Source organism: Procambarus clarkii, unplaced genomic scaffold, assembly GCF_040958095.1.
Source record: "Procambarus clarkii isolate CNS0578487 unplaced genomic scaffold, FALCON_Pclarkii_2.0 HiC_scaffold_124, whole genome shotgun sequence".
NCBI lineage: Eukaryota > Metazoa > Arthropoda > Malacostraca > Decapoda > Cambaridae > Procambarus > Procambarus clarkii.
In genome coordinates this window covers 893647-920767 of record NW_027189157.1, presented here as the reverse complement: position 1 = coordinate 920767, position 27121 = coordinate 893647, and the positions used below count along the sequence as shown (strand labels likewise).

General features: G+C 42.7%; 4 protein-coding genes across 4 annotated transcripts; all 4 read right to left on the bottom strand.

The window, feature by feature from the left end:
• Positions 1 to 1148: 1148 nt before the first annotated feature.
• On the bottom strand, positions 1149 to 2180 carry LOC138360851 (major royal jelly protein 5-like). Its single transcript, XM_069320363.1, has 3 exons — positions 1985 to 2180; positions 1697 to 1843; positions 1149 to 1285 (listed from the first exon to the last, which is right to left on the bottom strand). Exons 1-3 carry the CDS (start codon positions 2178 to 2180, stop codon positions 1149 to 1151), a joined length of 480 nt encoding a protein of 159 aa, XP_069176464.1.
• A 1160-nt stretch (positions 2181 to 3340) lies between these two features.
• LOC138360850 (uncharacterized) lies at positions 3341 to 3871 on the bottom strand. The gene is made up of 2 exons (XM_069320362.1): positions 3712 to 3871; positions 3341 to 3552 (listed from the first exon to the last, which is right to left on the bottom strand). Exons 1-2 carry the CDS (start codon positions 3869 to 3871, stop codon positions 3341 to 3343), a joined length of 372 nt encoding a protein of 123 aa, XP_069176463.1.
• A 153-nt stretch (positions 3872 to 4024) lies between these two features.
• On the bottom strand, positions 4025 to 4555 carry LOC138360849 (uncharacterized). Its single transcript, XM_069320361.1, has 2 exons — positions 4396 to 4555; positions 4025 to 4236 (listed from the first exon to the last, which is right to left on the bottom strand). The coding sequence occupies exons 1-2, from the start codon at positions 4553 to 4555 to the stop codon at positions 4025 to 4027; spliced, it is 372 nt and encodes a 123-aa protein (XP_069176462.1).
• Positions 4556 to 5091: 536 nt separating this feature from the next.
• On the bottom strand, positions 5092 to 5454 carry LOC138360847 (serine-rich 25 kDa antigen protein-like). The gene has a single exon (XM_069320360.1). The coding sequence runs from the start codon at positions 5452 to 5454 to the stop codon at positions 5092 to 5094; it is 363 nt and encodes a 120-aa protein (XP_069176461.1).
• Positions 5455 to 27121: the final 21667 nt, after the last annotated feature.

Here is a 27121-nt window from a genome sequence, read left to right as displayed (position 1 = left end):
GTGTTCTGTTCCCCATTTACTATCAGCCTTTTTTATGTGTTCTTCTTGCCACGTACTATCTGGCTTGACATGAGTTCTGCTCGCTACATACTATCTGGCTTGTTCATGTATTCTGCTCGCCACATACTATCTATCTTGTTCATGTGTTCTGCTCGCTACGGACAATCTGGTTTGTTGATGTGATCTGCTCGCCACGTACTATCTAGCTTCTTCATGTGTACTATCTGGCATGCTCAAATGTTCTGCTCGCGACATATTATCTGGCTTGTTCATTTGTTCTGCTCGCCAGGTAATGTCTGGCTTGTTCATGTGTTCTGCTCGCCAAGTACTATCAGGCTTGTTTATTTGTTCTGCACGCCACGTACTATATCGCTTGTTCAAGTGTTCTGCTTGCCACTTACTATCTGGCTTGTTCATGTGTTCTGCTCACCACGTATTATCTGGCTTGTCCAAATGTTCTGCTCGCTACGTACTAGCTGGCTTGTTGATGTGTTCTGCTAGTCACGAACTATCTGGCTTGTTCATGTGTTCTGCTTGCCACATACTATTTGGCTTGTTCATGTATTCTGCTCACCCCATACTATCTGGCTTGTCCAAGTGTTCTGCTCCCCACGTACTATCTGGCTTGTAGATGTGTTCTGCTAGCTACGTACTATCTGGCTTGTTCATGTGTTCTGCTCGTCAGGTACTATCTGACTTCCTAATGTTTTCTGCTTGCCACGTACTATCTGGTTTGTTCATGTGTTCTGATAGCCACGTACTATCTGGCGTGTTCATGTGTTCTGCTCGCCAGGTACTATCTGACTTGATCATGCTTTCTGCTCGCCACGTATTATCTGGTTTGTTCAGGTGTTCTGATAGCCACGTACTATCTTGCTTATTCATGTGTTCTGCTCGCCAGGTACTATCTGACTTGTTCATGTTTTGTGCTTTCACATACTATCTGGTTTGTTCATGTGTTCTGCTCGCCACGTACTATCTGGCTTGTTCATGTGTTCAGTTCACCAGACACTCTCTGGCTTGTTCATATGTTTTGCTCGCCACATACTATCTGGCTTGTCCATGTGTTCAGCTCGCCACATACTATCTTGCTTGTCCAAGTGTTCTGCTCGCTACATACTATGTAGCTTGTTGATGTGTTCTGCTAGCTACATACTATCTGGCTTGTTCATGAGTTCTGCTCGCCAGGTACTATCTGACTTGTTCATGTTTTCTGCTCGCCACGTACAATCTACTATATTCATGTGTTCTGCTCGCCACGTACTATCTGGCTTGTTCACGTGTTCTGTTCACCACATAAAATCTGGCTTGTTCATATGTTCTGCTCGCCAAGTACTATCTGGCTTGTCCATGTGTTCTGCTCGCCACATACTATCTTGCTTGTCCAAGTGTTCTGCTCCCCATGTACTATCTGGCTTGTTCATATGTTCTGCTAGCTACGTACAATCTGGCTTGTTCATGTGTTCTGCTTGCCACGTACTCTCCGGCTTGTTCATGTGTTCTGCTCGATACTTACTGTCTGGCTTGTTAATGTTTTCTGCTCGCTATGTACTAACTGGTTTGTTGATGTGTTCTGCTCACCATGTACTCTCTGACCTGTTTATGGTTTCTGCTCGCCATGTACTATCTGGTTTGTTCATGTGTTCTGCTCTTCACGTACTATCTGGCTGGTTCATGTGTTCTGTTCACCTTGTACTTTCTGGCTTGTTCATGTGTTCTGCTCGACAGATACTATCTGGCGTGTCCATGTGTTCTGCTCGCCACATGCTATCTTGCTTTTCCAAGTGTTCTGCTCCCCTCATACTATCTGGCTTGTTGATGTGTTCTGCTCGCCACATACTATCTGGTTTGTTCATGTGTTCTGCTTGTCACATACTATCTGCCTTGTTCATGTGTTCTGTTCACCATGTACTATCTAGCTTTTTCATGTGTTCCGTTTTCCACATACTATCTGGCTTGTTCATGTGTTCTGCTCACCCCATACTATCTGGCTTGTCCAAGTGTTCTGCTCCCCACGTACTATCTGGCTTGTAGATGTGTTCTGCTAGCCACGTACTATCTGGCTTGTTCATGTGCTCTCCTCGCCAGGTACTATCTGACATCTTAATGTTTTCTGCTTGCCACGTACTATCTGGTTTGTTCATGTGTTCTGATAGCCACGTACTATCTGGCGTGTTCATGTGTTCTGCTCGCTAGGTACTATCTGACTTGTTCATGTTTTCTTCTCGCCACGTACTATCTGGTTTGTTCATGTGTTCTGTTCACCACGTACTATCTGGCTTGTTCATGTGTTCAGCTCGCCACGTACTATCTGGCTTGTCCATGTGTTCTGCTCGCCACATACTGTCTTGCTTGTCCAAGTGTTCTGCTCGCCACGTACTATCTGGTTTGTTCATGTGTTCAGTTCACCAGATACTCTCTGGCTTGTTCATATGTTCTGCTCACCACATACTATCTGGCTTGTCCATGTGTTCTGCTCGCCACATACTATCTTGCTTGTCCAGGTGTTCTGCTCCCTACATACTATGTAGCTTGTTGATGTGTTCTGCTAGCTACGTACTATCTGGCTTGTTCATGAGTTCTGCTCGCCAGGTACTATCTGACTTGTTCATGTTTTCTGCTCGCCACATACTATCTACTATGTTCATGTGTTCTGCTCGCCACGTACTATCTGGCTTGTTCACGTGTTCTGTTCACCACATACAATCTGGCTCGTTCATATGTTCTGCTCGCCACGTACTATCTGGCTTGTCCATGTGTTCTGCTCGCCACATACTATCTTGCTTGTCCAAGTGTTCTGCTCCCCATGTACTATCTGGCTTGTTCATGTGTTCTGCTAGCTATGTACTATCTGGCTTGTTCATGTGTTCTGCTTGCCACGTACTCTCTGGCTTGTTCATATGTTCTGCTCGCTACTTACTATCTGGCTTGTTCGTGTGTTCTGCTCGCTACGTACTGTCTGGCTTGTTAATGTTTTCTGCTCGCTATGTACTAACTGGTTTGTTGATGTTTTCTGCTCACCACGTACTCTCTGACCTATTCATGGTTCTGCTCGCCATGTACTATCTGGTTTGTTCATGTGTTCTGCTCTCCACGTACTATCTGGCTGGTTCATGTGTTCTGTTCACCATGCACTTTCTGGCTTGTTCATGTGTTCTGCTCGACAGATACTATCTGGCTTGTCCATGTGTTCTGCTCGCCACATACTATTTTGTTTGTTCATGTGTTCTGCTTGCCACATATTATCTGCCTTGTTCATGTGTTCTGTTCACCATGTACTATCTAGCTTTTTCATGTGTTCTGTTTTCCACATACTATCTGGCTTGTTCATGTGTTCTGCTCACCCCATACTATCTGGCTTGTCCAAGTGTTCTGCTCCCCACGTACTATCTGGCTTGTAGATGTGTTCTGCTAGCCACGTACTATCTGGCTTGTTCATGTGTTCTCCTCGCCAGGTACTATCTGACTTCTTAATGTTTTCTGCTTGCCACGTACTATCTGGTTTGTTCATGTGTTCTGATAGCCACGTACTATCTGGCTTGTTCATGTGTTCTGCTCGCCAGGTACTATCTGACTTGTTCATGTTTTCTGCTCGCCACGTACTATCTGGTTTGTTCATGTGTTCTGTTTGCTACGTACTATCTGGCTTGTTTATGTGTTCTGCTCGCCACATACTATCTGGCTTGTTCACATGTTCTGCTCGCCACGTACTATCTGGCTTGTTCATGTGTTCTGCTTGCCACGTACTATCTGGCTTGCTCATGTGTTCTGTTCGCCATGTATTGTCAGGCTTGTTAGTGTTTTCTGCTCGCCACATACTAACTAGCTTGTTGATGTGTTCTGCTCGCCAGGTACTATCTTGCTGGTTCATGTGTTCTGCTCGCTACGTACAGTCTGGCTTGTTCGTGTGTTCTGCTCGCCACGTGCTAAGTAGCTTATTGATGTGCTCTGTGCGCCATGTACTATCTGGCTTGTTGATGAGTTCTGTTTTCCACATACTATCTGGCTTGTTCATGTGTTCTGCTCACCCCATACTATCTGGCTTGTCCAAGTGTTCTGCTCCCCACGTACTATCTGGCTTGTAGATGTGTTCTGCTAGCCACGTACTATCTGGCTTGTTCATGTGTTCTCCTCGCCAGGTACTATCTGACTTCTTAATGTTTTCTGCTTGCCACGTACTATCTGGTTTGTTCATGTGTTCTGATAGCCACGTACTATCTGGCTTGTTCATGTGTTCTGCTCGCCAGGTACTATCTGACTTGTTCATGTTTTCTGCTCGCCACGTACTATCTGGTTTGTTCATGTGTTCTGTTTGCTACGTACTATCTGGCTTGTTTATGTGTTCTGCTCGCCACATACTATCTGGCTTGTTCACATGTTCTGCTCGCCACGTACTATCTGGCTTGTTCATGTGTTCTGCTTGCCACGTACTATCTGGCTTGCTCATGTGTTCTGTTCGCCATGTATTGTCTGGCTTGTTAGTGTTTTCTGCTCGCCACATACTAACTAGCTTGTTGATGTGTTCTGCTCGCCAGGTACTATCCTGCTGGTTCATGTGTTCTGCTCGCTACGTACAGTCTGGCTTGTTCGTGTGTTCTGCTCGCCACGTGCTAAGTAGCTTATTGATGTGCTCTGTGCGCCATGTACTATCTGGCTTGTTGATGAGTTCTGTTTGCCACATACTATCTGGCTTGTTCATGTGTTCTGCTCGCTACGTACAATCTGGTTTGTTCATGTGATCTGCTCGCCACGTACTATCTAGCTTCTTCATGTGTTCTGCTCGCCACGTACTATCTGGCTTGTTCATGTGTTCTGCTCGCTACGTACTGTTTGGCTTGTTCGTGTGCTCTGCTCGCCAAGTACTAACTCGCTTGTTGATGTGTTCTGCTCGCCACATAATATCTGGCTTGTTGATGTGTTTTGTTCGCCACATACTATCTGGCTTGTTCATATATTCTGCTCACCACGTACTGTCTGGCTTGTTCTCATGTTCTGCTTGTAACGTACTAACTGGCTTGTGTATGTATTCTGCTCGCCACATACTATCTGGCGTGTTCATGTGTTCTGTTCCCCATTTACTATCTGGCTTTTTTATGTGTTCTTCTTGCCACGTACTATCTGGCTTGACATGAGTTCTGCTCGCCACATACTATCTATCTTGTTCATGTGTACTGATCGCCAGGTACTATCTGGCATGCTCATATGTTCTGCTCGCCACATATTATCTGGCTTGTTCATCTGTTCTGCTCGCCACGTAATATCTGGCTTGCTCATATGTTCTGCGTGCAACATATTATCTGGCTTGTTCATGTGTTCTGCTCGCCAGGTATTGTCTGGCTTGTTCATGTGTTCTGCTCGCCAAGTACTATCAGGCTTGTTTATTTGTTCTGCACGACACGTACTATATCGCTTGTTCAAGTGTTCTGCTTGCCACGTACTATCTGGCTTGTTCATGTGTTCTGCTCACCACGTATTATCTGGCTCGTCCAAATGTTCTGCTCGCTACGTACTAGCTGGCTTGTTGATGTGTTCTGCTAGTCACAAACTATCTGGCTTGTTCATGTGTTCTGCTCGCCAGGTACTATCTGACTTCTTAATGTTTTCTGCTTGCCACGTACTATCTGGTTTGTTAATGTGTTCTGATAGCCACGTACTATCTGGCTTGTTCATGTGTTCTGCTCGCCAGGTACTATCTGACTTGTTCATGTTTTCTGCTCGCCACGTACTATCTGGTTTGTTCATGTGTTCTGTTCACCACGTACTATCTGGCTTGTTGATGTGTTCTGGTAGCCACGTACTATCTGGCTTGTTCATGTGTTCTGCTCGCCAGGTACTATCTGACTTGTTCATGTTTTGTGCTTTCACATACTATCTGGTTTGTTCATGTGTTCTGCTCGCCACGTACTATCTGGTTTGTTCATGTGTTCAGTTCACCAGATACTCTCTGGCTTGTTCATATGTTCTGCTCGCCACATACTATCTGCCTTGTCCATGTGTTCTGCTCGCCACATACTATCTTGCTTGTCCAAGTGTTCTGCTTCCTACATACTATGTAGCTTGTTGATGTTTTCTGCTAGCTACATACTATCTGGCTTGTTCATGAGTTCTGCTCGCCAGGTACTATCTGACTTGTTCATGTTTTCTGCTCGCCACGTGCTATCTAATATGTTCATGTGTTCTGCTCGCCACGTACTATCTGGCTTGTTCACGTGTTCTGTTCACCACATACAATCTGGCTTGTTCATATGTTCTGCTCGCCACGTACTATCTTGCTTGTCCAAGTGTTCTGCTCCCCATGTACTATCTGGCTTGTTCATGTGTTCTGCTAGCTACGTACTATCTGGCTTGTTCATCTGTTCTGCTCGTAACGTACTCTCTGGCTTGCTCATGGGTTCTGCTCGCTACTTACTATCTGGCTTGTTTGTGTGTTCTGCTTGCCACGTACTGTCTGGCTTATTAATGTATTCTGCTCGCTATGTACTAACTGGCTTGTTGATGGGTTCTGCTCACCACATACTCTCTGACCTGTTCATGGTTTCTGCTCGCCATGTACTATCTGGTATGTTCATGTGTTCTGCTCTCCACGTACTATCTGGCTGGTTCATGTGTTCTGTTCACCATGTACTTTCTGGCTTGTTCATGTGTTCTGCTCGACACATACTATCTGGCTTGTCCATGTGTTCTGCTCGCCACATGCTATCTTGCTTTTCCAAGTGCTCTGCTTCCCTCGTACTATCTGGCTTGTTGATGTGTTCTACTCGCCACATAATATCTGGTTTGTTCATGTGTTCTGCTTGCCACATACTATCTGCCTTGTTCATGTGTTCTGTTCACCATGTACTATCTAGCTTTTTCATGTGTTCTGTTTTCCATATACTATCTGGCTTGTTCATGTGTTCTGCTCGCCAGGTTCTATCTGACTTGTTCATTTTTTCTGCTCGCCACGTACTATCTGGTTTGTTCATGTGTTCTGTTCACCACGTACTATCTGGCTTGTTGATGTGTTCTCCTTGCCACGTACGATCTGGCTTGTCCATATGTTCTGCTTGCCACATACTATCTTGCGTGTCCAAGTGTTCTGCTCCCCACGTACTATCTGGCTTGTTGATGTGTTCTGGTAGCCACGTACTATCTGGCTTGTTCATGTGTTCTGCTCGCCAGGTACTATCTGACTTGTTCATGTTTTGTGCTTTCACATACTATCTGGTTTGTTCATATGTTCTGCTCGCCACGTACTATCTGGTTTGTTCATCTGTTCAGTTCACCAGATACTCTCTGGCTTGTTCATATGTTCTGCTCGCCACATACTATCTGCCTTGTCCATGTGTTCTGCTCGCTACATACTATCTTGCTTGTCCAAGTGTTCTGCTCCCTACATACTATGTAGCTTGTTGATGTGTTCTGCTAGCTACGTACTATCTGGCTTGTTCATGAGTTCTGCTCGCCAGGTACTATCTGACTTGTTCATGTTTTCTGCTCGGCACGTACTATCTACTATGTTCATGTGTTCTGCTCGCCACGTACTATCTGGCTTGTTCACGTGTTCTGTTCACCACATACAATCTGGCTTGTTCATATGTTCTGCTCGCCACGTGCTATCTTGCTTGTCCAAGTGTTCTGCTCCCCATGTACTATCTGGCTTGTTCATGTGTTCTGCTAGCTACGTACTATCTGGCTTGTTCATGTGTTCTGCTCGTAACGTACTCTCTGGCTTGTTCATGGGTTCTGCTCGCTACTTACTATCTGGCTTGTTTGTGTGTTCTGCTCGCCACGTACTGTCTGGCTTGTTAATGTTTTCTGCTCGCTATGTACTAACTGGCTTGTTGATGGGTTCTGCTCACCACGTACTCTCTGACCTGTTCATGGTTTCTGCTCGCCATGTACTATCTGGTTTGTTCATGTGTTCTGCTCTCCACGTACTATCTGGCTGGTTCATGTGTTCTGTTCACCATGTACTTTCTGGCTTGTTCATGTGTTCTGCTCGACACATACTATCTGGCTTGTCCATGTGTTCTGCTCTTCACATGCTATCTTGCTTTTCCAAGTGCTCTGCTTCCCTCGTACTATCTGGCTTGTTGATGTGTTCTACTCGCAACATACTATCTGGTTTGTTCATGTGTTCTGCTTGCCACATACTATCTGCCTTGTTCATGTGTTCTGTTCACCATGTACTATCTAGCTTTTTCATGTGTTCTGTTTTCCACATACTATCTGGCTTGTTCATGTGTTCTGCTCGCCACATACTATCTGGCTTGCTCATGTGTTCTGCTTGCCATGTACTTCTGGCTTCTTTGTGTGTTCTGTTTGCCACATTCTGTCTGGCTTCTTCATGTATGCTGCTTCCACTTACTGTCTGGCTTGTTCATGTGTTCTGCTCGCCACGTACTATCTAGTTTGTTCATGTGATCTGCTCGCCATGTACTATGTAGCTTCTTCATGTGTTCTGCTCGCCTCATACTATCTGGCTTGTTCATGTGTTCTGCTCGCTACGTACTGTCTGGCTTGTTCATGTGCCCTGCTTGCCACGTACTAACTTGCTTGTTGATGTGTTCTGCTGGCCACATAATATCTGGCTTGTTGATGTGTTCTGTTCGCTACGTACTATCTGGCTTGTTCATATATTCTGCTTGCCACACACTGTCTGGCTTGTTCATGTGTTCTGCTCGCCACATATTATTTGGCTTTCTCATATGTTCTGCTCGCCACATATTATCTGGCTTTTTCATTTGTTCTGCTCACTACGTACTATCTGGCTTGCTCATATGGTCTGTGCTCCACATATTATCTGGCTTGTTCATGTGTTTTGCTCGCCAGGTACTATCTGGCTTGCTGATATGGTTGGTTCGCCAGGTAATATCTGGCTTGTTCATGTGTTCTGCTCGCAACGTACTTTCTGGCTTGTTCATGTGTTCTGCTCGCCAAGTACTATCAGGCTTGTTTATGTGTTCTGCTCGCCACGTACTATATCGCTTGTTCAAGTGTTCTGCTTGCCACATACTATCTGGCTTGTTCATGAGTTCTGCTCACCACGTTTTATCTGGCTTGTCCAAGTGTTCTGCTCGCCACTTACTAGCTGGCTTGTTGATGTGTTCTGCTAGTCACGAACTATCTGGCTTGTTCATGTGTTTTACTCGCTACATACTATTTGGCTTGTTCATGTGTTCTGCTCGCAATGTACCATCTGGCTTGTCCAAGTGTTCTGCTCCCCACGTACTATCTGGCTTGTTGATGTGTTCTTCTAGCCACGTTCTATCTGGCTTGTTCATGTGTTCTGCTCGCCAGGTACTATCTGACTTGTTCATGTTTTCTGCTTGCCACGTACTATCTGGTTTGTTTGTGTTCTCTGCTCGCCACGTACTGTCTGGCTTGTTCATATTTTCTGTTTGCTATGTACTTACTGGCTTGTTGATGTGTTCTGCTCGCCACATACTATCTGACATGTTGGTGTGTCCTGTTCGCGATGTAATATCTGGTTTGTTCATGTGTTCTGCTCACCACGTACTATCTGGCTTGCTCATATGCTCTGCTCGCCACATACTTTCTGGCTTGTTCATGTGATCTGCTCGCCAAGTACTATCAGGCTTGTTTATGATTTCAGCTCGCCACGTACTATATCGCTTGTTCAAGTGTTCTGCTTGCCACGTACTATCTGGCTTGTTCATGTGTTTTGCTCACCACATTTTATCTGGCTTGTCCAAGTGTTCTGCATGCCATGTACTAGCTGGCTTGTTGAATTGTTCTGCTAGTAATGAACTATCTGGCTTGTTGATGTGTTCTGCTCGCCACATACTATCTGGCTTGTTGATGTGTTCTGCTTGCCACGTACTATCTGGCTTGTTCATGTGTTCTGCTCGCCACATACTATCTGGCTTGTCCATGTGTTCTGCTCGCCACGTACTATCTTGCTTGTCCAAGTGTTCTGCTCCCCACATACTATCTGGCTTGTTGTTGTGTTCTGCTAGTCAATTACTATCTGGCTTGTTCATGTGTTCTGCTCGCCAGGTACTATCTGACTTGTTTATGTTTTCTGCTCGCCATGTACTATCTGGTTTGTTCATCTGTTCTTCTCGCCACATACTATCTGGCTTGTTCATGTGTTCTGTTCACCACGTACTTTCTGGCATGTTCATGCGTTCTGCTCGCCACGTACTATCTGGCTTGTTCATGTGTTCTGCTCTCCACTTACTATCTGGCAGGTTCGTGTGTTCTGCTCGCCACGTACTGTCTGGCTTGTTCATGTTTTCTGCTCGCTATGTACTAACTGGCATGTTGATGTGTTCTGCTCGCAATGTATGGTCTGGCATGTTGGTGTGTTCTGTTTGCGTCGTAATATCTGGTTTGTTCATGTGTTTTGCTCGCCACGTATTATCTGGCTTGTTCATGTGTTCATCTCGCTACGTACTATATGGCTTGTTCATGTGTTCTGCTCGCCACGTACTTTCTGGCTTGTTGATGTGTTCTGCTCGCCTCATACTATATGGCTTGTTTGTGTGTTCTATTCGCCACATACTATCTAGCTTGTTCATGTGTTCTGCTCGCCACGTACTATCTGGATTGCTCATATGTTCTGCTCGCTACGTATTATCTGGCTTCTTTGTGTGTTCCACTCGCCACATATTCTCCCTCTTATGATGTGCTCTTGTTTTCAAGATGAGATCTTTGTGGTTAATATCTTATGATATAAATAGTTCCTATTGCTTTGTAGTCATCAAAGCAACGTCTCACTTCCACGACCAAACAGTTTCTGTCACTACTTGCCTGACTTTTTTGTCTTCTCGTGTTCGGAGATGGGTACAACCTGCTTGTTTCCTATGAAGAGTAGGGAAGTTGATATGATTGAGTGATCCGTGTAGTGCTTGATGTATCTAATGAAATAATGCTACTCTGTTCAATTGTATGTGAATTATAGAAGATCTGTTTTCCTACATACACACACACTCACTAAGACACACACATGCACAAACACACGCACACACCTACAGGAGCCTTGTAGCCTGGTGGATAGCACGCAGGACTCGTAATTCTGTGGCGCGAGTTCGAGTCCCGCACGAGTCAGAAACAAATGGTCAAAGTTTCTTTCACCCTGAATGCCCCCTGTTACCTAGCAGTAAATAGGTACCTGGGAGTTAGTCAGCTGTCATGGGCTGCTTCCTGGGGTGTGTGTGTGTGTGGTGTGGAAAAAAAAATTAAAAAGTAGTTAGTAAACAGTTGATTGACAGTTGAGAGGCGGACCGAAAGAGCAGAAATGCTCATCCCCCGCAAACACAACTAGGTGATTACAAACACAAACATATACACACACACACACACACACACACACACACACACACACACACACACATGGAATACTGAAGGGGATACAGATGGAAGGGGCTGAACAAAACATTGAGAAGGTTTTCAGGTTGGGCTGGTACAACAAGGACAGAAACCGACTGGTAAAGGTGGTGTTTACAAACGAGACCACGAAGGAGGTTATTCTGGAAAAGAAGAGTCATCTGCAGTATGTGGAGAAATACAAAAATTTATTCCTGCAGAGGGACAGGACGAAGGAGGAGAGAGCCAGGAGCAGCAGAGGCAAGGAGGAAGCACGGGGAGAGAGGAGTAAACCAGGAAATCGCAGCCCCCAACACAACAGTCCCAGAGACAAGAGGGTAACCCACAACCATCATCCCAGGAACAACAGGGGAGAGGGCAACACCACCACCCCCCTCTGCATAGAAACCCTCCCATCCTCTCACCCTACCTGCCCCCCACCTTAATGCTCCCCCCACCATCTAATTCCGACCCTGTCACCCCTTCCCTATTCCCACCATGTTCCCCCTCCCGCCTTTTCCCCCTCTCATCCCATACCCTCCTCTTCCCTCACCCCGTATCCTACATGTCCCCACTATCTCCTTACCCTACACCCTACCTGTCCCCACTTCCCATGAACCCCCACACCCACCCCAAAATCCTATTAGACCCTGCAAACCACCTCACAGATCTTCTCACCCAGGGAAAAGCTTTCCCCACCAGCAGAACGCTCGCCAAGAAGGGGACAAGAAAGTGAACAGAAGAAAGTGAGCTTCAAGGCAATTTACATTAACACTGATGGGATTACAAATAAAACAAGTGAATTCAGAGAATTTTCTTCACAAGAAGAAAACCCAAACATAATAGCACTCACAGAAACAAAGCTAACGAAAACCATAACAAATGCAGTGTTTCCATAGGACTACAATGTAGTGAGGAAAGAGAGAGAGAAGGAGGAGGAGAAGATGGTGTAGCTTTGCTGATAAGAAAGGGTTGGAGTTTTGAAGAGGTGGTAAATCAGAACTGTGAAGGTTTCAGTGACTACATATCAGGCACCATAGCAACTGGAGGACAGAAAAATATAGTAGCAGTCATATATAACCCCCCACCGAACGACAGAAGACCCAGACAGGAATATGATAGAAACGACATGGCCACCATCAATATAATAAAGAGAGCAGCTTCTGTGGCTAGCAGGAACGGATCCAGACTACTAATCATAAGAGACATCAACCACGGGAAGAACAGATTGGGAGAACAGACACCCACATGGAGGACCAGATACATGGAGAGCTAAGCCTCTGGACATGGCAACTCTTATGACCATGCATACACCAGTATGATTATACTGAGATTGGTGTATGAGTGTGCTCAAACTATAGTGATATCTTGGTTGATAGCCTCGTATCACGAATATTGTGTATATGATGTAATCTCATGTTACCATATATTAATCTTATTTTATGTATTGTCACTGTGTGTTATACATTTCCAAGTCTATATTAATTCTGTATCAAAGTTGTATGGCATTTAATTGTGGATTTTAATTATATATATATATATATATATATATATATGTCGTACCTAGTAGCCAGAACTCACTTTTTGGCCTACTATTCAAGGCCCGATTTGCCTAATAAGCCAAGTTTTCCTGAATTAATATATTTTTTCTAATTTTTTTCCTATGAAATGATAAAGCTACCCATTTCATTATGTATGAGGTCAATTTTTTTTTATTGGAGTTAAAATTAACGTAGATATATGACCGAACCTAACCAACCCAACCTAACCTAACCTAACCTATCTTTATAGGTTAGGTTTGGTTAGGTAGCCGAAAAAGTTAGGTTAGGTTAGGTTAGGTAGGTTAGGTAGTCGAAAAACAATTAATTCATGAAAACTTGGCTTACTAGGCAAATTTGGCCTTGTATAGTAGGCTGAGAAGTGAGTTCTGGCTACTAGGTACGACATATATATATATATATATATATATATATATATATATATATATATATATATATATATATATATATATGCCGTACCTAGTAGCCAGAACGCACTTTTCAGCCAACTATGCAAGGCCCGATTTGCCTAATAAGCCAAGTTTTCCTGAATTAATATATTTTCTCTAATTTTTTTCTTATGAAATGATAAAGCTACCCATTTCATTATGTATGAGGTCAATTTTTTTTTATTGGAGGTAAAATTAACGTAGATATAAGACCGAACCTAACCAACCTTACCTAACCTAACCTAACCTATCTTTATAGGTTAGGTTAGGTTAGGTAGCGGAAAAAGTTAGGTTAGGTTAGGTTAGGTAGACGAAAAACAATTAATTCATGAAAACTTGTCTTATTAGGCAAATCGCGCCTTGCATAGTAGGCTGAGTAGTGCGTTCTGGCTACTAGGTACGACATATATATATATATATATATATATATATATATATATATATATATATATATATATATATATATATATATATATATATATATATATATATTATCTAATATATATATATATATATATATATATATATATGCCTCTCTCAAGGCAAAACACCTCCCAGACCTTCATTCCCACAGAAAACGTATTAGAAGCTATTAAAGCAACATCAGCCAGAACCTTGCAACACATCCCTAAAGCAGCCCGCCCCCATGCAGCAGCCAAATTATCTGCCCTCCTGAGAAAGGTCAACGACTCTCCTGGAACGACCCAAGCATGGCACAACCTCCTACTGTTTGGCAACATATGTCTAGCCACCCCTGCAAGGAGAGACAAGACCTTAGCTGCCTCAGTCATCAAAGCTATAAATGATTTTCCCAGGGAGGACAATCAGGTGCGCATTCCCACTCGCGCGAGAAACACCCACGGCAGGAAGAGCAACAGTGCCATATCCGAGACATCAAAAATCAGAACATCAGTCACCAAGAAAATAGAAGAAGGAAACACTATTGGCGCAATACGAGTCATCACCAGTGAGGACTCAATTGCCGACAGAGATGCCGCAACAGCTCAAGCCCTAAGGGAGAAACACCCACCCAGGGCTCCGTGTGAGGACGACATTGTACAAGTGGGGGCTACCGGAGCAGAACCTCTCTGGGTGGCTGAATCTGTGGTCCATAAAGCAGCCATGTCCTTCCCAACAGGATCAGCAGGAGGGTTCACAGGACTAAAACCCAACCACCTCAAGCAAATGCTCAACCCTGCACTGAGTGACATTGCAAAGAACCTCTTGGTGGAACTAACCAGATTCACCAACACATGTCTAGCTGGCAACATACCAGCGTCCATAAGACCTATCTTTTTTGGAGCATCTCTCTGTGCTCTAAAGAAAAAGGATGGAGGGATCAGGCCAATAGCTGTGGGCAATTCTCTCCGGCGTCTCGTCACAAAGGCAGCTGCAAGAACGGTTAGTGATGCAGCGGCCAACATGCTGAAGCCAAAACAGCTCGGGTTTAGCATTCCACAAGGGTGTGAGGCGGCAGCCCATGCAGCTCGAGTCTTCATCGCCAACATCACACACGAAAAGGCCCTTATCAAGCTAGATTTCAAAAATGCCTTCAATTTGGTGCGGAGGGATGCTGTACTCCGTGCGGTTCATAGTCATCTCCCTTTCCTCTACCCTTTTGTACATTCATGCTACAGTATGGATCTTAAGCTACTTTTTGGCGAACATGAAATTGACTCGCGAGAAGGCGTCCAACAGGGTGACCCCCTTGCTCCTCTCCTTTTCTGCTTAGTCATCAAACAAGTCACAGAGGTCCTGTCCAGCGAGCTTAACATCTGGTTCTTGGATGATGGTACCCTAGCTGGTTCCCAAGACTCTCTCCTGGAGGACATCAGAAAAATCCAGGAGCAAGGTGCAGTTTTAGGCCTCACCCTGAACCCTTCTAAATGTGAAATAATATGTTCCAACCAGGGCATCGTAGAGAGAATAGAGGGTCTTCTGCCAAATATCCATAAAACTAAACCTGAAGACAGCACACTCCTAGGAGCTCCCCTGGGGTTGAAAGCCAACGATGAGGTCCTTGATAAGAATATATATATATATATATATATATATATATATATATATATATATATATATATATATATATATATATATATATATATATATATATATATATGTCGTACCTAGTAGCCAGAACTCACTTTTCAGCCTACAATGCAAGGCCCGATTTGCCTAATTACCCAAGTTTTCATGAATTAATATATTTTCTCTAATTTTTTTCTTATGAAATGATAAAGCAACCCATTTCATTATGTAAGAGGTCATTTTTTTTTTATTGGAGTTAAAATTAACGTAGATATATGACCGAACCTAACCAACCCTACCTAACCTAACCTAACCTATCTTTATAGGTTAGGTTAGGTTAGGTAGCCGAAAAAGTTAGGTTAGGTTAGGTTAGGTAGGTTAGGTAGTCGAAAAGCAATTAATTCATGGAAACTTGGCTTATTAGGCAAATCGGGCCTTGCATAGTAGGCTCAGAAGTGACTTCTGGCTACTAGGTACGACATATATATATATATATATATATATATATATATATATATATATATATATATATATATATATATATATATATATATATATATATATATTAGATGTTTGTTATAGCAGTAGCCTAATGTCATAGATTTGAAGAAACATTCTTGAATGTTTATTGTAAGTAATGCTACATCCATGCTATATAGGTATCATTAAGTGGACCATGTTAAGGAGTGTATATATTTAGTTTCCATATGTATTCATCACATGTATACTGAGAAGATTCCATATTAGTGTTGCACCTTGCATTACCCATTTGTCCTGACATTATATGAAATTATGGCACTGTGAACTGTTTTTCACTTAGACAATCTTATGATACGCATGTTGTATATATTCAATATATTTATTATCTTTGTATGCGTATGTATAATCGTTCCGGATGTCGTTGAATCCTCCCTAACCGCCCCCCCCCCCACCTTCCCCTCTCCCCAGTGAAGTACCGACTCTGCCAGTGTTGCCATCTCGTATCCATGCTAATTCTTTGTGTACTTATTTTGTATTTCATGATAATTTCTTTAATGTATCGAATTACTATTATATAGCATTATGTAAGGTTGTGCTTTATACTCTTTAAGTTGTTGTGTAGCGAATTAGAAGTTCCTGAATGAGTTCATATTGTAAATGAGTTAGAGAGATTTGAGAGTTGAAGGTCAGCTGACTATTTGAAGTTGGTAACAGTGTAGCCTCTCGGCAAGCTTGCCTCAAGACGTCACTGTTCTTTGATCTCCTCAGGCGAGCGGACGTGTTAGGGTTTTGTCCGTGATTTGTGACCTTATATTGGGGTATTGTGCCTGCGAGATGTTAATCATGTAACTGTATGTATTTATATGGGTCATTTTCTACTGTTGTCCATTATGTATACCAGGTGGTAGGTGATTATTATGTGTCTTAGTGAGGTGATATATTTTGAGGAACTTGTGAAATGCCAAGGTGCTGTATGTGATATTATTCCTCTTATCTCATGTGTTATTGGTTGACACACCACCATTCTTGTTGGTATTAGCAGCATATAGGCACTAGTGTTCCACTGTGTTAGGTAAAGTTCCTGGTGTCAGCTAATGTTGATTGATGCAGTTTGCAGACCTGTATTTGATGTACCATGCCCAGTTGTTGAGAAGCTGGATATAGAGTATTGGTGATATGTGTGTGAAATTAGAAGAGTGCTTTTAGTTCTCACTGTTGTGGAAGGTTCTTAATGCCAGTAAACTGGAATATTTGTTGCTAGCTTTTTACTTGAGTGATACCTTGAAGAACCTTGAGTGATATGTGGCCAGGCTATGTGTTCCAGTGATGCTGAAAGTTACTACCTTAAGATATGTATAGGAAGGTTATATCTCCCCGACCATGACATAGAGATAAGTGGGGGCCTAGTCCGTGATCGTCAATCAGCTAACTCCTGTTATTTCAGGTTCTTTATGAAGTAACTCCTGTGTTTCCAGGACAATTATTGTTGTAATCCTAGTGTTCAGGATTAATAATTATATATGACACAGTAGAACTGATCCATGATTATTTTCTAGCTTGTTGTGCCAATATGAAGTGAATGTTGCGGTATCATTTCCTTGAAGACGCTTTGATGACTTGTGTTTCTGCATATGATTCAGCTTGCAGTCCTATGTGAACCCAGTTCTTACTGCACTTGCAACGCTGCACGACAGAGGTAAGTGTATATCCTTGTTGCAGATTGGGGCATATGCTAATCGGGTATATTCTTATTGTGGTATAATATTTTTTTTCTGAAAGTGTCTAAATAATTAATTATTATGGAGCAATTAGTAAAAGAAATTTTGAAAAATCCATCAGTAGATAGGATTAAGACCTTGACAAAATCAGTGTTGATTTGTATGGAAAAAACCCTAGAGTTAGAAGTAGCACGAAGAATGACAAAAGCTAAGATACTGAGAATTATTTTTCTGCATCTAGTAGAAGATGGCTTATTAGGTGATGAGGTATTAGAAGAATACCCTGATGAGTTTGAGAGTACTGCCAGACTAAGAAGGCAGGAATTAGAACTTCAACTAAAGCAAGATGAGTTTGAAAGGTTTAAGTGTATAGAAGAAACTAAACAAAAAGAAGAAGAAACTAAACAAAAAGAAGAAGAAACTAAACAAAGAGAAGAAGAAACTAAACAAAGAGAAAAGGAAACTAAGCAGAGTTAGAGACAGTTAGAATTAAACAGCGGATGGCTGAGGCGCAGATTAGGCTTAAGGAGAAAAAGTTAGAAGCTTCAGCCGCTGCCAGTAGTAAGGGCTCTAAGGGAAGTTCTAGTATAAGTAGTCACAGTAGAGGATTTTGCATCCCGAAATGGTTTGATTTATCCAAATTTAATGAGAAGAACCCTGAATTGTTTTTCTTACACTTTTCCAAGCTAGCTACTAGTTTAAAATGGCCAGAAGATTCTTGGGTGACCATTATGCAAGGTCAGTGGTGTGGAAAGGCACAAGAGACTTTCGCTTCGCTCCCTTTCGAAAACAGCTTTCATTACCTCACAGTAAAAAAGAGAATCTAACAAGCGTATGAACTAAATGCAGAAGCATTAAGACAAAAGTTTAGAAGTCTCAAGCGTGCACCTGATCAGACAGTTACAGATTTTGCTCGAGTAAAAGAGTCAATTTTTGACAGGTGGTTAAACCGAAATAATATTCATGACTTGTTGTCACTTAAGCAGCTCATCCTAGTTGAAGAACTTTTGTCCTGTTTGCCTGTAAAGCTGACCATGGCACTAGCCACCGGTAGACGTTCTTACGAAGATGTTCATGAGTTAGCTATGTTGGCAGATGAACATGAGTCGATTTATAAGACACCGTATAACAATGTTAACATGGCACCTAAAACATTCACTTCTAGGCAGGAAAATCCTGAAAGGTCAATTAATAGTCCCTATCATGCAAAGTCTGTTCTTAGAGCCAGGGCAGACCAAGCATCTGTTAGATCTAAGGGTACTGTTAACCTTAGTAAAGCTACATCAGTTTCGACAAGTTCGACTGATGTGAAACAATGTAATTATTGTCACGAGAAAGGTCATGTTGTTCGTCATAAATTCAGGTTACATCCGGAATTACGACCAAACGCCTTGGTGGTGAGTAAAAGTAGGCAAGGTCATAATCCTGAGATATTTTGTAAGCGTGAGCCACAGTGGCTTGCTGATTTTGACCCTTACATGATTCATGCAAAAATGGTTGGAGTTGTAGACAAGTGGATTCCTGTAGTTATGTTTAGAGACACTGGTGCATCATTAACTTTGATTACTTCCAGTGTGTTGTCCAAGGTCCAGATGATTGACCTGGACGAAGTAATTCTTATACAGGGTATAGTTGGAGTAGTGCAACGTGTTCCCCTCATGCAAGTATACATTAAATACCCCTATACTCCTGGACTATGTACTGTAGGTGTGTGTGATACCTTACCTATTCCTGGTGTCGATATAATTCTTGGAAATGACATTGCCGGCTCTATGATAAACTGTCATCTTCCCATTATGTTCAATGACCCAGGTAGAGTTCTCTTAGAAACGAGTGAGATAGCTCCTGAAGTGTATCCAGCCTGCGCAATCACCAGATCTCAAGTCACCAAGTCCCAGAGTGATGTTTCCAATCCAACAACCGGAGGGATGGCTGGAAAACCTTCAACGTTAGAACCGGAAATAAACTTGGTTGACACTTTTATGTCTAGGTTGGATGAAGTAAGTACAGTTGAGGGAGTTGTGCCAAGTAAAGAAGTTGTACTTCCTGTTACTACCTCTTCCCCTAAGTTTGTTGTAAAATTCCACACCTTAACCCAACTTCAACACAGTGATCCTAGTTTAAATGCCTGATTTTCTGAAGCTGTTAAGGAGGAGGATGCTTTGGCAGATGATGTTGGATACTTCCACCGAGATCAGATGCTGATGAGACGATGGAGAACTAAGTTATCTCCCTCTTCAGAGGACTGTGAGAGTGTTACCCAGCTTGTGGTCCCCAAAGCATACCGTGAACAAGTCCTCTCAGCTGCCCACGACGATCCATTAAGCGGTCACCAAGGGATTAGTCGAATGTTATACCAGGTATCAAAATATTTTTATTGACCCAGTCTTAAAAAAAGATATTGGTAAATATTGTAGAGAGTGTGTAACCTGTCAAATAGTGGGTAAACAGAATCAGAGTGTACCTAAAGCTCCCCAGCATCCAATTGTAGTTCCAAATGAACCTTTTTCCCACATCATTATCGATTGTGTAGGCCCTTTGAATAGGACAAAGTCAGGTCACGTATTTTTAATAACCTTAATGTGTGCCACATCCAAGTTTCCAGAAGCTTATCCAGTAAGAAACATAAGAGCAAAGACAGTTATCCATCACTTGACGAAATTCTGTACTTTGTTTGGACTACCTCGAGTTATCCAGACTGACAACGGTAGCAATTTTCGGTCTGCAGAGTTCAAACGATTTTGTGAGAAGTACCAAATAGAACATCGTGTATCCAGTGCTTACCATACACAAAGTCAAGGTGCCTTGGAGAGATTTCACCAAACTATGAAGCAGATGATATGAACTGTTGGTAAAGACTCCAGACGTAATTGGGATGAAGACTTACCTTTTATGTTGTTTGCAGCACGAAATGTTTACAACATTCCTTGGGTTGTTCCCCGTTCCAATTTGTTTTCGGACACCAAGTGAGAGGCCCAATCCAATTGCTGAGTGAAAGGTTGTTGGGAAACGTCTCTCTCCCTGATGGAAGTCGTCTCTTGAGTGAGATCCAGTCGAAGTTGAAAAAGTACCAAGACGTGGCAAGCGAGCACTTGAAGAAGTCGTAGTTGAAGATGAGACAAAACCATGACAAGAAGTTCAGGGTGAGGTTGAGATGTTTTCAACCAGGTGATCTTGTTCTTGTTCTAAAGTCCAGAGTGGAAACTGCTTTAGCTCATCATTTTGAAGGTCCGTTTGAAGTTGTTTACAGACGTTCTGAGTTAACAAATAAATTAAAAGTCTGCAGGACCCTTCCAAGATTTTGGTAGTGAATATTAATAGGTTAAAAGCCTTTGAAGACTCCAGGCCAGTGTCATGTGTGGTATAGGACACAGTCACCCCTGAGAACCATATATCTGATGACTTGTCTAATCATTCCTTTTGTAATTCTAGTTTTGAGGAGATGATGGGACACTTGGATGAGGTTAAACGGAGAGTTGAGAATGTTACTACACCAGTATTCTTATCTGTTTGGAGAAGTTCCTACCCAGACCTCTGTTTTGAGCCATGATATTCAGCTCACAGACACCACCCCTATTCGTATGCATCCGTATAGAGTATGTGAGGAGATGGTTCACCAGCTCACTTACAATAGTGCTCTTATGCCTGTGGAAGCCAGTACACTCGTTAAGTGTGCGGACTTAAGTTTGGTAACCAGCAACCGAAACATCTAGTGTTTGGGCTCATGTGAGAGCCCCAGTCATCAACAGTCCAGAAATGTTACCCTGGCCGGGGTAGCACGTCTGTGGACAGAGATATGCTGATAGCATTATCTCATTGCATGGCTTGGAGCGAAACTCAGATTTGCGCAGGAACAAGCTAGGCCTGGGGCGGCGTGGTGAGCTGTGGGCCTCCTGCCCGCTAACCACTTGAGTCATCGTCATGGAAACAGCCGCCATCTTAGTAAACATCTTGAGCCGCCATGTTGGTCGGCCATCTTGGAGTTGCCCTAGGGGCCATGCTACCCAGTTGCTGATTGGTTGAGAGGGGTAGGCCGCTGTATGCCTTCCTCTCATTGGTCATTTCGAGGAGGACGCGGGAAATCGCTGGCGTTTCTCTCCCGAGCTTCATTCTGCTCCAGTCACCACCCTACCCGGACGTCTCTCTCTCGCCCATTCGGCCAAATTGAGCAAGACGACGTCGTGGTGACTGTCTCCTCAGCTCTTCCACTGCCGCCTTCACCAAGACCGCTAGCTGCACAGTCAGAATCCAGCTGGAGTCATCGTCGAGGGGTAGAAAGTTAGAGAGAGTGAAAAAAGTTCTGGGATAGTGGGGTAATGTGCATATGAGCAGTAACAGACTCGTAGATCCCATACCCGTGATTAAAGACGTTCCATGAGCTAATGCTCTGTAGCAGTCGATGGGAACGGGGGAAATTCGTGCCAAGTGTTCAGGGGCAGTTTTCTCATAGAAATTCGTGGAAATAAAATCTCGAGTCAGTGTTTTGGCGCCAAAAGTGTTGGGGGCGTTACGCTCGCTCGAGAAGGGTGGGGAGATCTACGCCACCTACCACCACCTACGCCACCTACCACTGCTGTGAGCGAGCCAGCAACCCGTAGCGGGGTGCCTGATGTATGGGAATGGTGTGTAAGCCGGCAGTATGAATGAGTAAGTACCTATCTGTGAATTTTTGGTGATCAGTTAAATCTCTACAGCTTGAATTTGAAGTCAGGTGTTCCGTCACATTGTCACACAGCACCTGTGGAGGTGAAGTGTGGACGAGGAGATAATCACCCTTGTTGTCAGTCCAGAGTGACTTACGTCTTGTGTACACAGACGTACAGTGTGTGTGTGTGTGTGTGTGTGTGTGTGTGGGTACACACGGGAACAGAGTATACATAATATTACATTATTCCATTGTGATAATTCAATCATTTCTGATCGTCCATGGGACAGAGTGATATTATCCCATGTGTAGTTTTGCAGGTGTGGAATTCCAACACTGAGCGCTCAGGTTAGTGTGTGTAACGTCAGTATTCCTGGCAATGATTATTGTGGAGTGTGGTAAATTCTTGTATTGTTCCCAGGGCCGTGACAAGTGTGATTTATATATATATGTATGGTAGTTGCAGTATTAAAGTAATTTTGGTAGAATTTGGTGAGTGACGAGGCTGTCGCGAGAGAGCGCCGTCGCTCTGTCGAGTAACGTAATTCTTGGTAGTGTTTAGCGGCCTGCGGGATCGATAAATCACTCACCCATGTGATTTAAGGAGTGCGAGATCTCCTTAGTGTTCCCAATAACGTTTGATAGCTGTAGGCTACATGTGTCAGCAGTAATTATATATATATATGATCGTAGTGTCACGGTGCCCAGTGTTATTGTGTTATTTACTGTGAGGTGATTGATATATATTGACCTATGTTCTAGGGGTCATTTGCAGCAGTAAGTAAGTAAGTGTTGTGCAGTATTCTAATACTTGGAAATTAGAGTACTTGCCGTGTGTGTTATTGCAAAGGGGTTGTTATTTGATGGTGATTGTTGCTAGTGTTGAGCATCACCGTATGTGATTGCAGTTCAGTAAAGTCATTGTGGGGCAGTGTTCTAGAGGGTTCATGTCCTGTATGTTATTTTACTAGGTTCTGCAGTATTGTCATTGCAACCGGATTGTAACGTAAATCACTATGATTTGTTAGTGTGATTTGTCATTGTCGTGGGTGAACTCGGCTGTAGACGAGTACTTGGGTTTTATATTCTCCTGGTTATCTGGTGGGACATCGAAGTCCAGTATTCAGTGAGGTGATTGCGAGGCAATTAATATAACCTAACCAAGGGAACGCCCATTGCTTTAAGAGGATTTGTTCTTTGACAATTTGAGTAACGTAGAATACGTTTGGGTTAATTTACTGTCCTGAAAGCAGCTACGGTAGTTTCTAGCTTAGCCATGAGCCAGATAAGAATTAGAGTATTGTCTGTCGTAATTAACGGTCAGTGGGCCGGGTAATTGACGTGTTTCAGGAAGTCAAAGTAATTAACCTCGATCCTTGTTTGATCGACTCACACGAAGGCTCCATTGTTCCATTAACGTAACGTCGTTATTTATCTGCCCGGAAGTACCGGCACTTGATTGACTCGTGGGAGGATTAACGTCATTTTAGAATAACGTAAACGTGGTGCTTAATTACTGTTATTAACCACCTGAATTGGTCTGAGTATGGAAGGCTTAGACGGAATTCATACCTTAATGTAAATTACTGAGCCAGTGTGAAAGGTTGCGTATTTAACCGTTAAATTATTGATCTTTAAGATAGTAATTAATTACTCTAAAGGTAATCACGAGTGATTACCGTTCTCTTAGCACGTTGGACATTGTAAATCAGAGTTTACCATCGCTGAGTGATTAGTAACTGATTAACGTAAATTAACGTAACTAGTAAAGAGATTAATCAGCTGTCTGGTAGTACAGGGATTAATGGGATTTTCCCACTGAATGCTCGACAAGTAGAGTGTTGTGTAATTTCCGCGTTACTAGTGACAGTTGTAAGAGTTATTAAATTAAAGTAAATGTTATTTTGTTATTAACGTAAATGCTATTGTGTTATTAACGTAAATCAATTGTTATTGTTGGTCGTCCGTGGGACGGAGTGTTAACGTAAGGATTAATTTGAGGAAGGGTGCTGGAGTTGCCAGTGAACCCATTAGTCATTGTTGTCATTGAAAGACTACTGATTTGATTGCATTGCAACCACCATTGCAGGTGTAGACTGCACTGAGGCGTAGAACAGTAGGAGGTTACTGGAGATGTGTTTCAGAACCCACTGTGTCATTTGTTGTAATTGTGATTATAGATCTGTTAGTTCTTGTTTCTTGTTGATTCCTCTGTGTTCACGCTTATGTTCGAGTTTGTTCATTGTGCAGTCCGAGGGGCTGGTGTCTAGCTGTCACTGATAGTGTCACAGGAAGAATTTCGAGTAACGTCATTGATATTTCTTTTTGTTTTGTTGTAGTAGTTAATACTTTATTGAATAAACTAAGTTGTTATGTTTAACACTGTCTTTTCGTTACACCCCCACACATTATTATTGTTATGCAAATGTTCTTCACGCTCGACTAATCAAATTGAGACTGATTCTGAGTTTTGGACCAAATATACGGCACCACACAACAATAAATTATTGTTGTGAGAGCCCTTGACCAACTCGCTAGATTCGCTTCGGCGAATAGCGATGGTCGACGGCCTAATGGAGGGGATTTTAATTTTCATTGGGGTCTCGGCGTTTGCTCGCGCGTAATCAATTGTTCATACATGGTCCCAAAGTGAGGAATGAGCTGCTTACTACACTGGTGTGTTAGGTAAGCAAGTCCTTCCTCAGGCGACCTAATTGAATATCACGACAGGAAAAAAAGTTAAAGAATAAAGAAAATTCTTAAAAATTTTCCGAGCTCAATTCCTTATACCAATTTCATTTATTCCACTTACATAAACTCTCACATTGGTGACTGGGATTCCCAGAATGTGAAATTCCTAGTGTATGTCATTTAAGCACTGTGGAGAAATCTACCGGGTTATTAATTAAAGAAATTGTATTTAATTGTATTTATTACTTACGGGTGGACTGTATTTTATAATTTATTTTGAACAGTAAAATTCCCTTCACACATTTTTTTGGGAGGGGTGTCATATTTTAATCTTACCGTAATTAAATAGTAGATTTAATTGCTCATGTGTTATATTACTCTACTACGTGTTAGTTAAAAATGATATAGCCACAGATGTTGTGTAGTGTGATAGCTCGTCATCACACATCAGGTTTCCCAGACACGTATACTCCGGGTATTTATTGTGTCTCGGGGGGGGGGGGGGGGGTCTTGGCGTGCCCGAGCTCAACTCATGTTTCATGCGTCACAATTAACATGCTAACAATTTACACCACAAGAACAGGCAATAACATGTAAAGTACAGGTGTTACACATGAAATTTGAGTGATTAACAGTGTATCAATGTTTACCCTTGTGAGTGGTATTTCACTGTGCCATAACGATTACTCTTAGACACGGAAATAATTGGCTAATAACTCTGAGATAATAAACAAACCGAACTGTGGCATTTCCCTCCTGCGTCGAGTCTTGGCAACACATTGTGACTATATTCCTTTGTTGTATGTCACGCTGCTTTGTAAAACTTGCAGGAGGAAATTTGTGTTGTGGGCTCAGGTTTCACCACAACAGCACTTAATGGCTGTGCCTTTGTTTACAATGGCTGCCCTCTGCTCTGGAAACGTCCAGAAACAGTTCATGATTATTTTGAGAAAATGGACGTATTTAATATATTTGACAACTGATTATTATTGAATATATGAATAATAACAATAATTTGTTTATTGTGTTACAAGTTTGATAACTGGAAGATGTTAGTTAGATAAATTTTGTGACAAAAGTTGAAAGTAGCGGCCGATCTCTATAACCTTTTTATGACTAATTTATTTATTAGCTACTTGAAGCAATGCAAATAAACGGCTTTTTAGGGCCGTTTCAGTATAGTTTTACATTTGATGTGGAAATTTCCCACATAATTCAGGGAGGGATAAACAAGGGTCGGAGTCCAATGTTTCGGACTTGCAAACACTTCATTGCTCCTCTTCAGAATTATGGTAATGTTGTTTAAGTTTTATATTGCACTGTTGTGCGGCAGTTCGTACACGACGGATGTCCCATATTGGAGCTGCAGGGGTGGGAAGTCTTTGGGCGACTTCGTTTCCTGCTAGTTCCAAAGGAATTAGTTTCTCTAGTGGCTTGAGACTAGTTATGCCACTGCACTTTACCTTCTCTATTCTTAAGATATATTTTATTCATCGTCACTAACCACCAATACAACATTGCCAAGTTGTAATTGAATTTTATTGTTGGGTTTGTTAGCCCCATAGTGATACTCTCTCAGAGCAGTTAGGTACTCTTGGGTCCAAGTCTCATTCCACTGACTAATTACTCTAGACAGATGTTTATATGTTTGACAGATATTTGAACCATGTTGCTCTCTGACATATGAATGATCTTCATGTCGGCAGCGAGGGACGCTAGTGATCCTCCATCCATCAGATGAGATGGGCTCAGGGGCTCATGTTGTGACTTAATGTTATAGAGGTAGGTCAGTGGTCGGTTATTGGCCGAGACTTAATTTCCGTGACAATGGTTTGGAGCTACTGGATATTGACTTTTAGGCGGTAAAGGGTTTTCTAAAACAACGTTTGACTGTTCCTACCATTCGCTCGTAGAATTCTCTATGCCACGGGGCTGTGGGGGGGGGGGGTGTAAATTTTCAGTGGCACTGCCGTTGGTTCAGGGCAGTGCATACAACTAGGTAGTTCCAGACCTTCCTCAGATATCCTTCCCTGCCTCCGAGATCCATTGTCTGAGATCATCAACTTCGGTCAGGATCGACGGGTAGAAAGGTCTGTATGAATGCCTCTGCACTCACATCAGGAGTCACTTCTAAGTGTACTTCTCTTGTAGTTGCACAGGTGAAAATGCAAATACATATCTTTACTGGGAATTTGTTCCTCGTGCTTGTTAGATTTATGGATCCTGTGTAGTGTAGACCAGAGGTATCAAAAAGAGTGA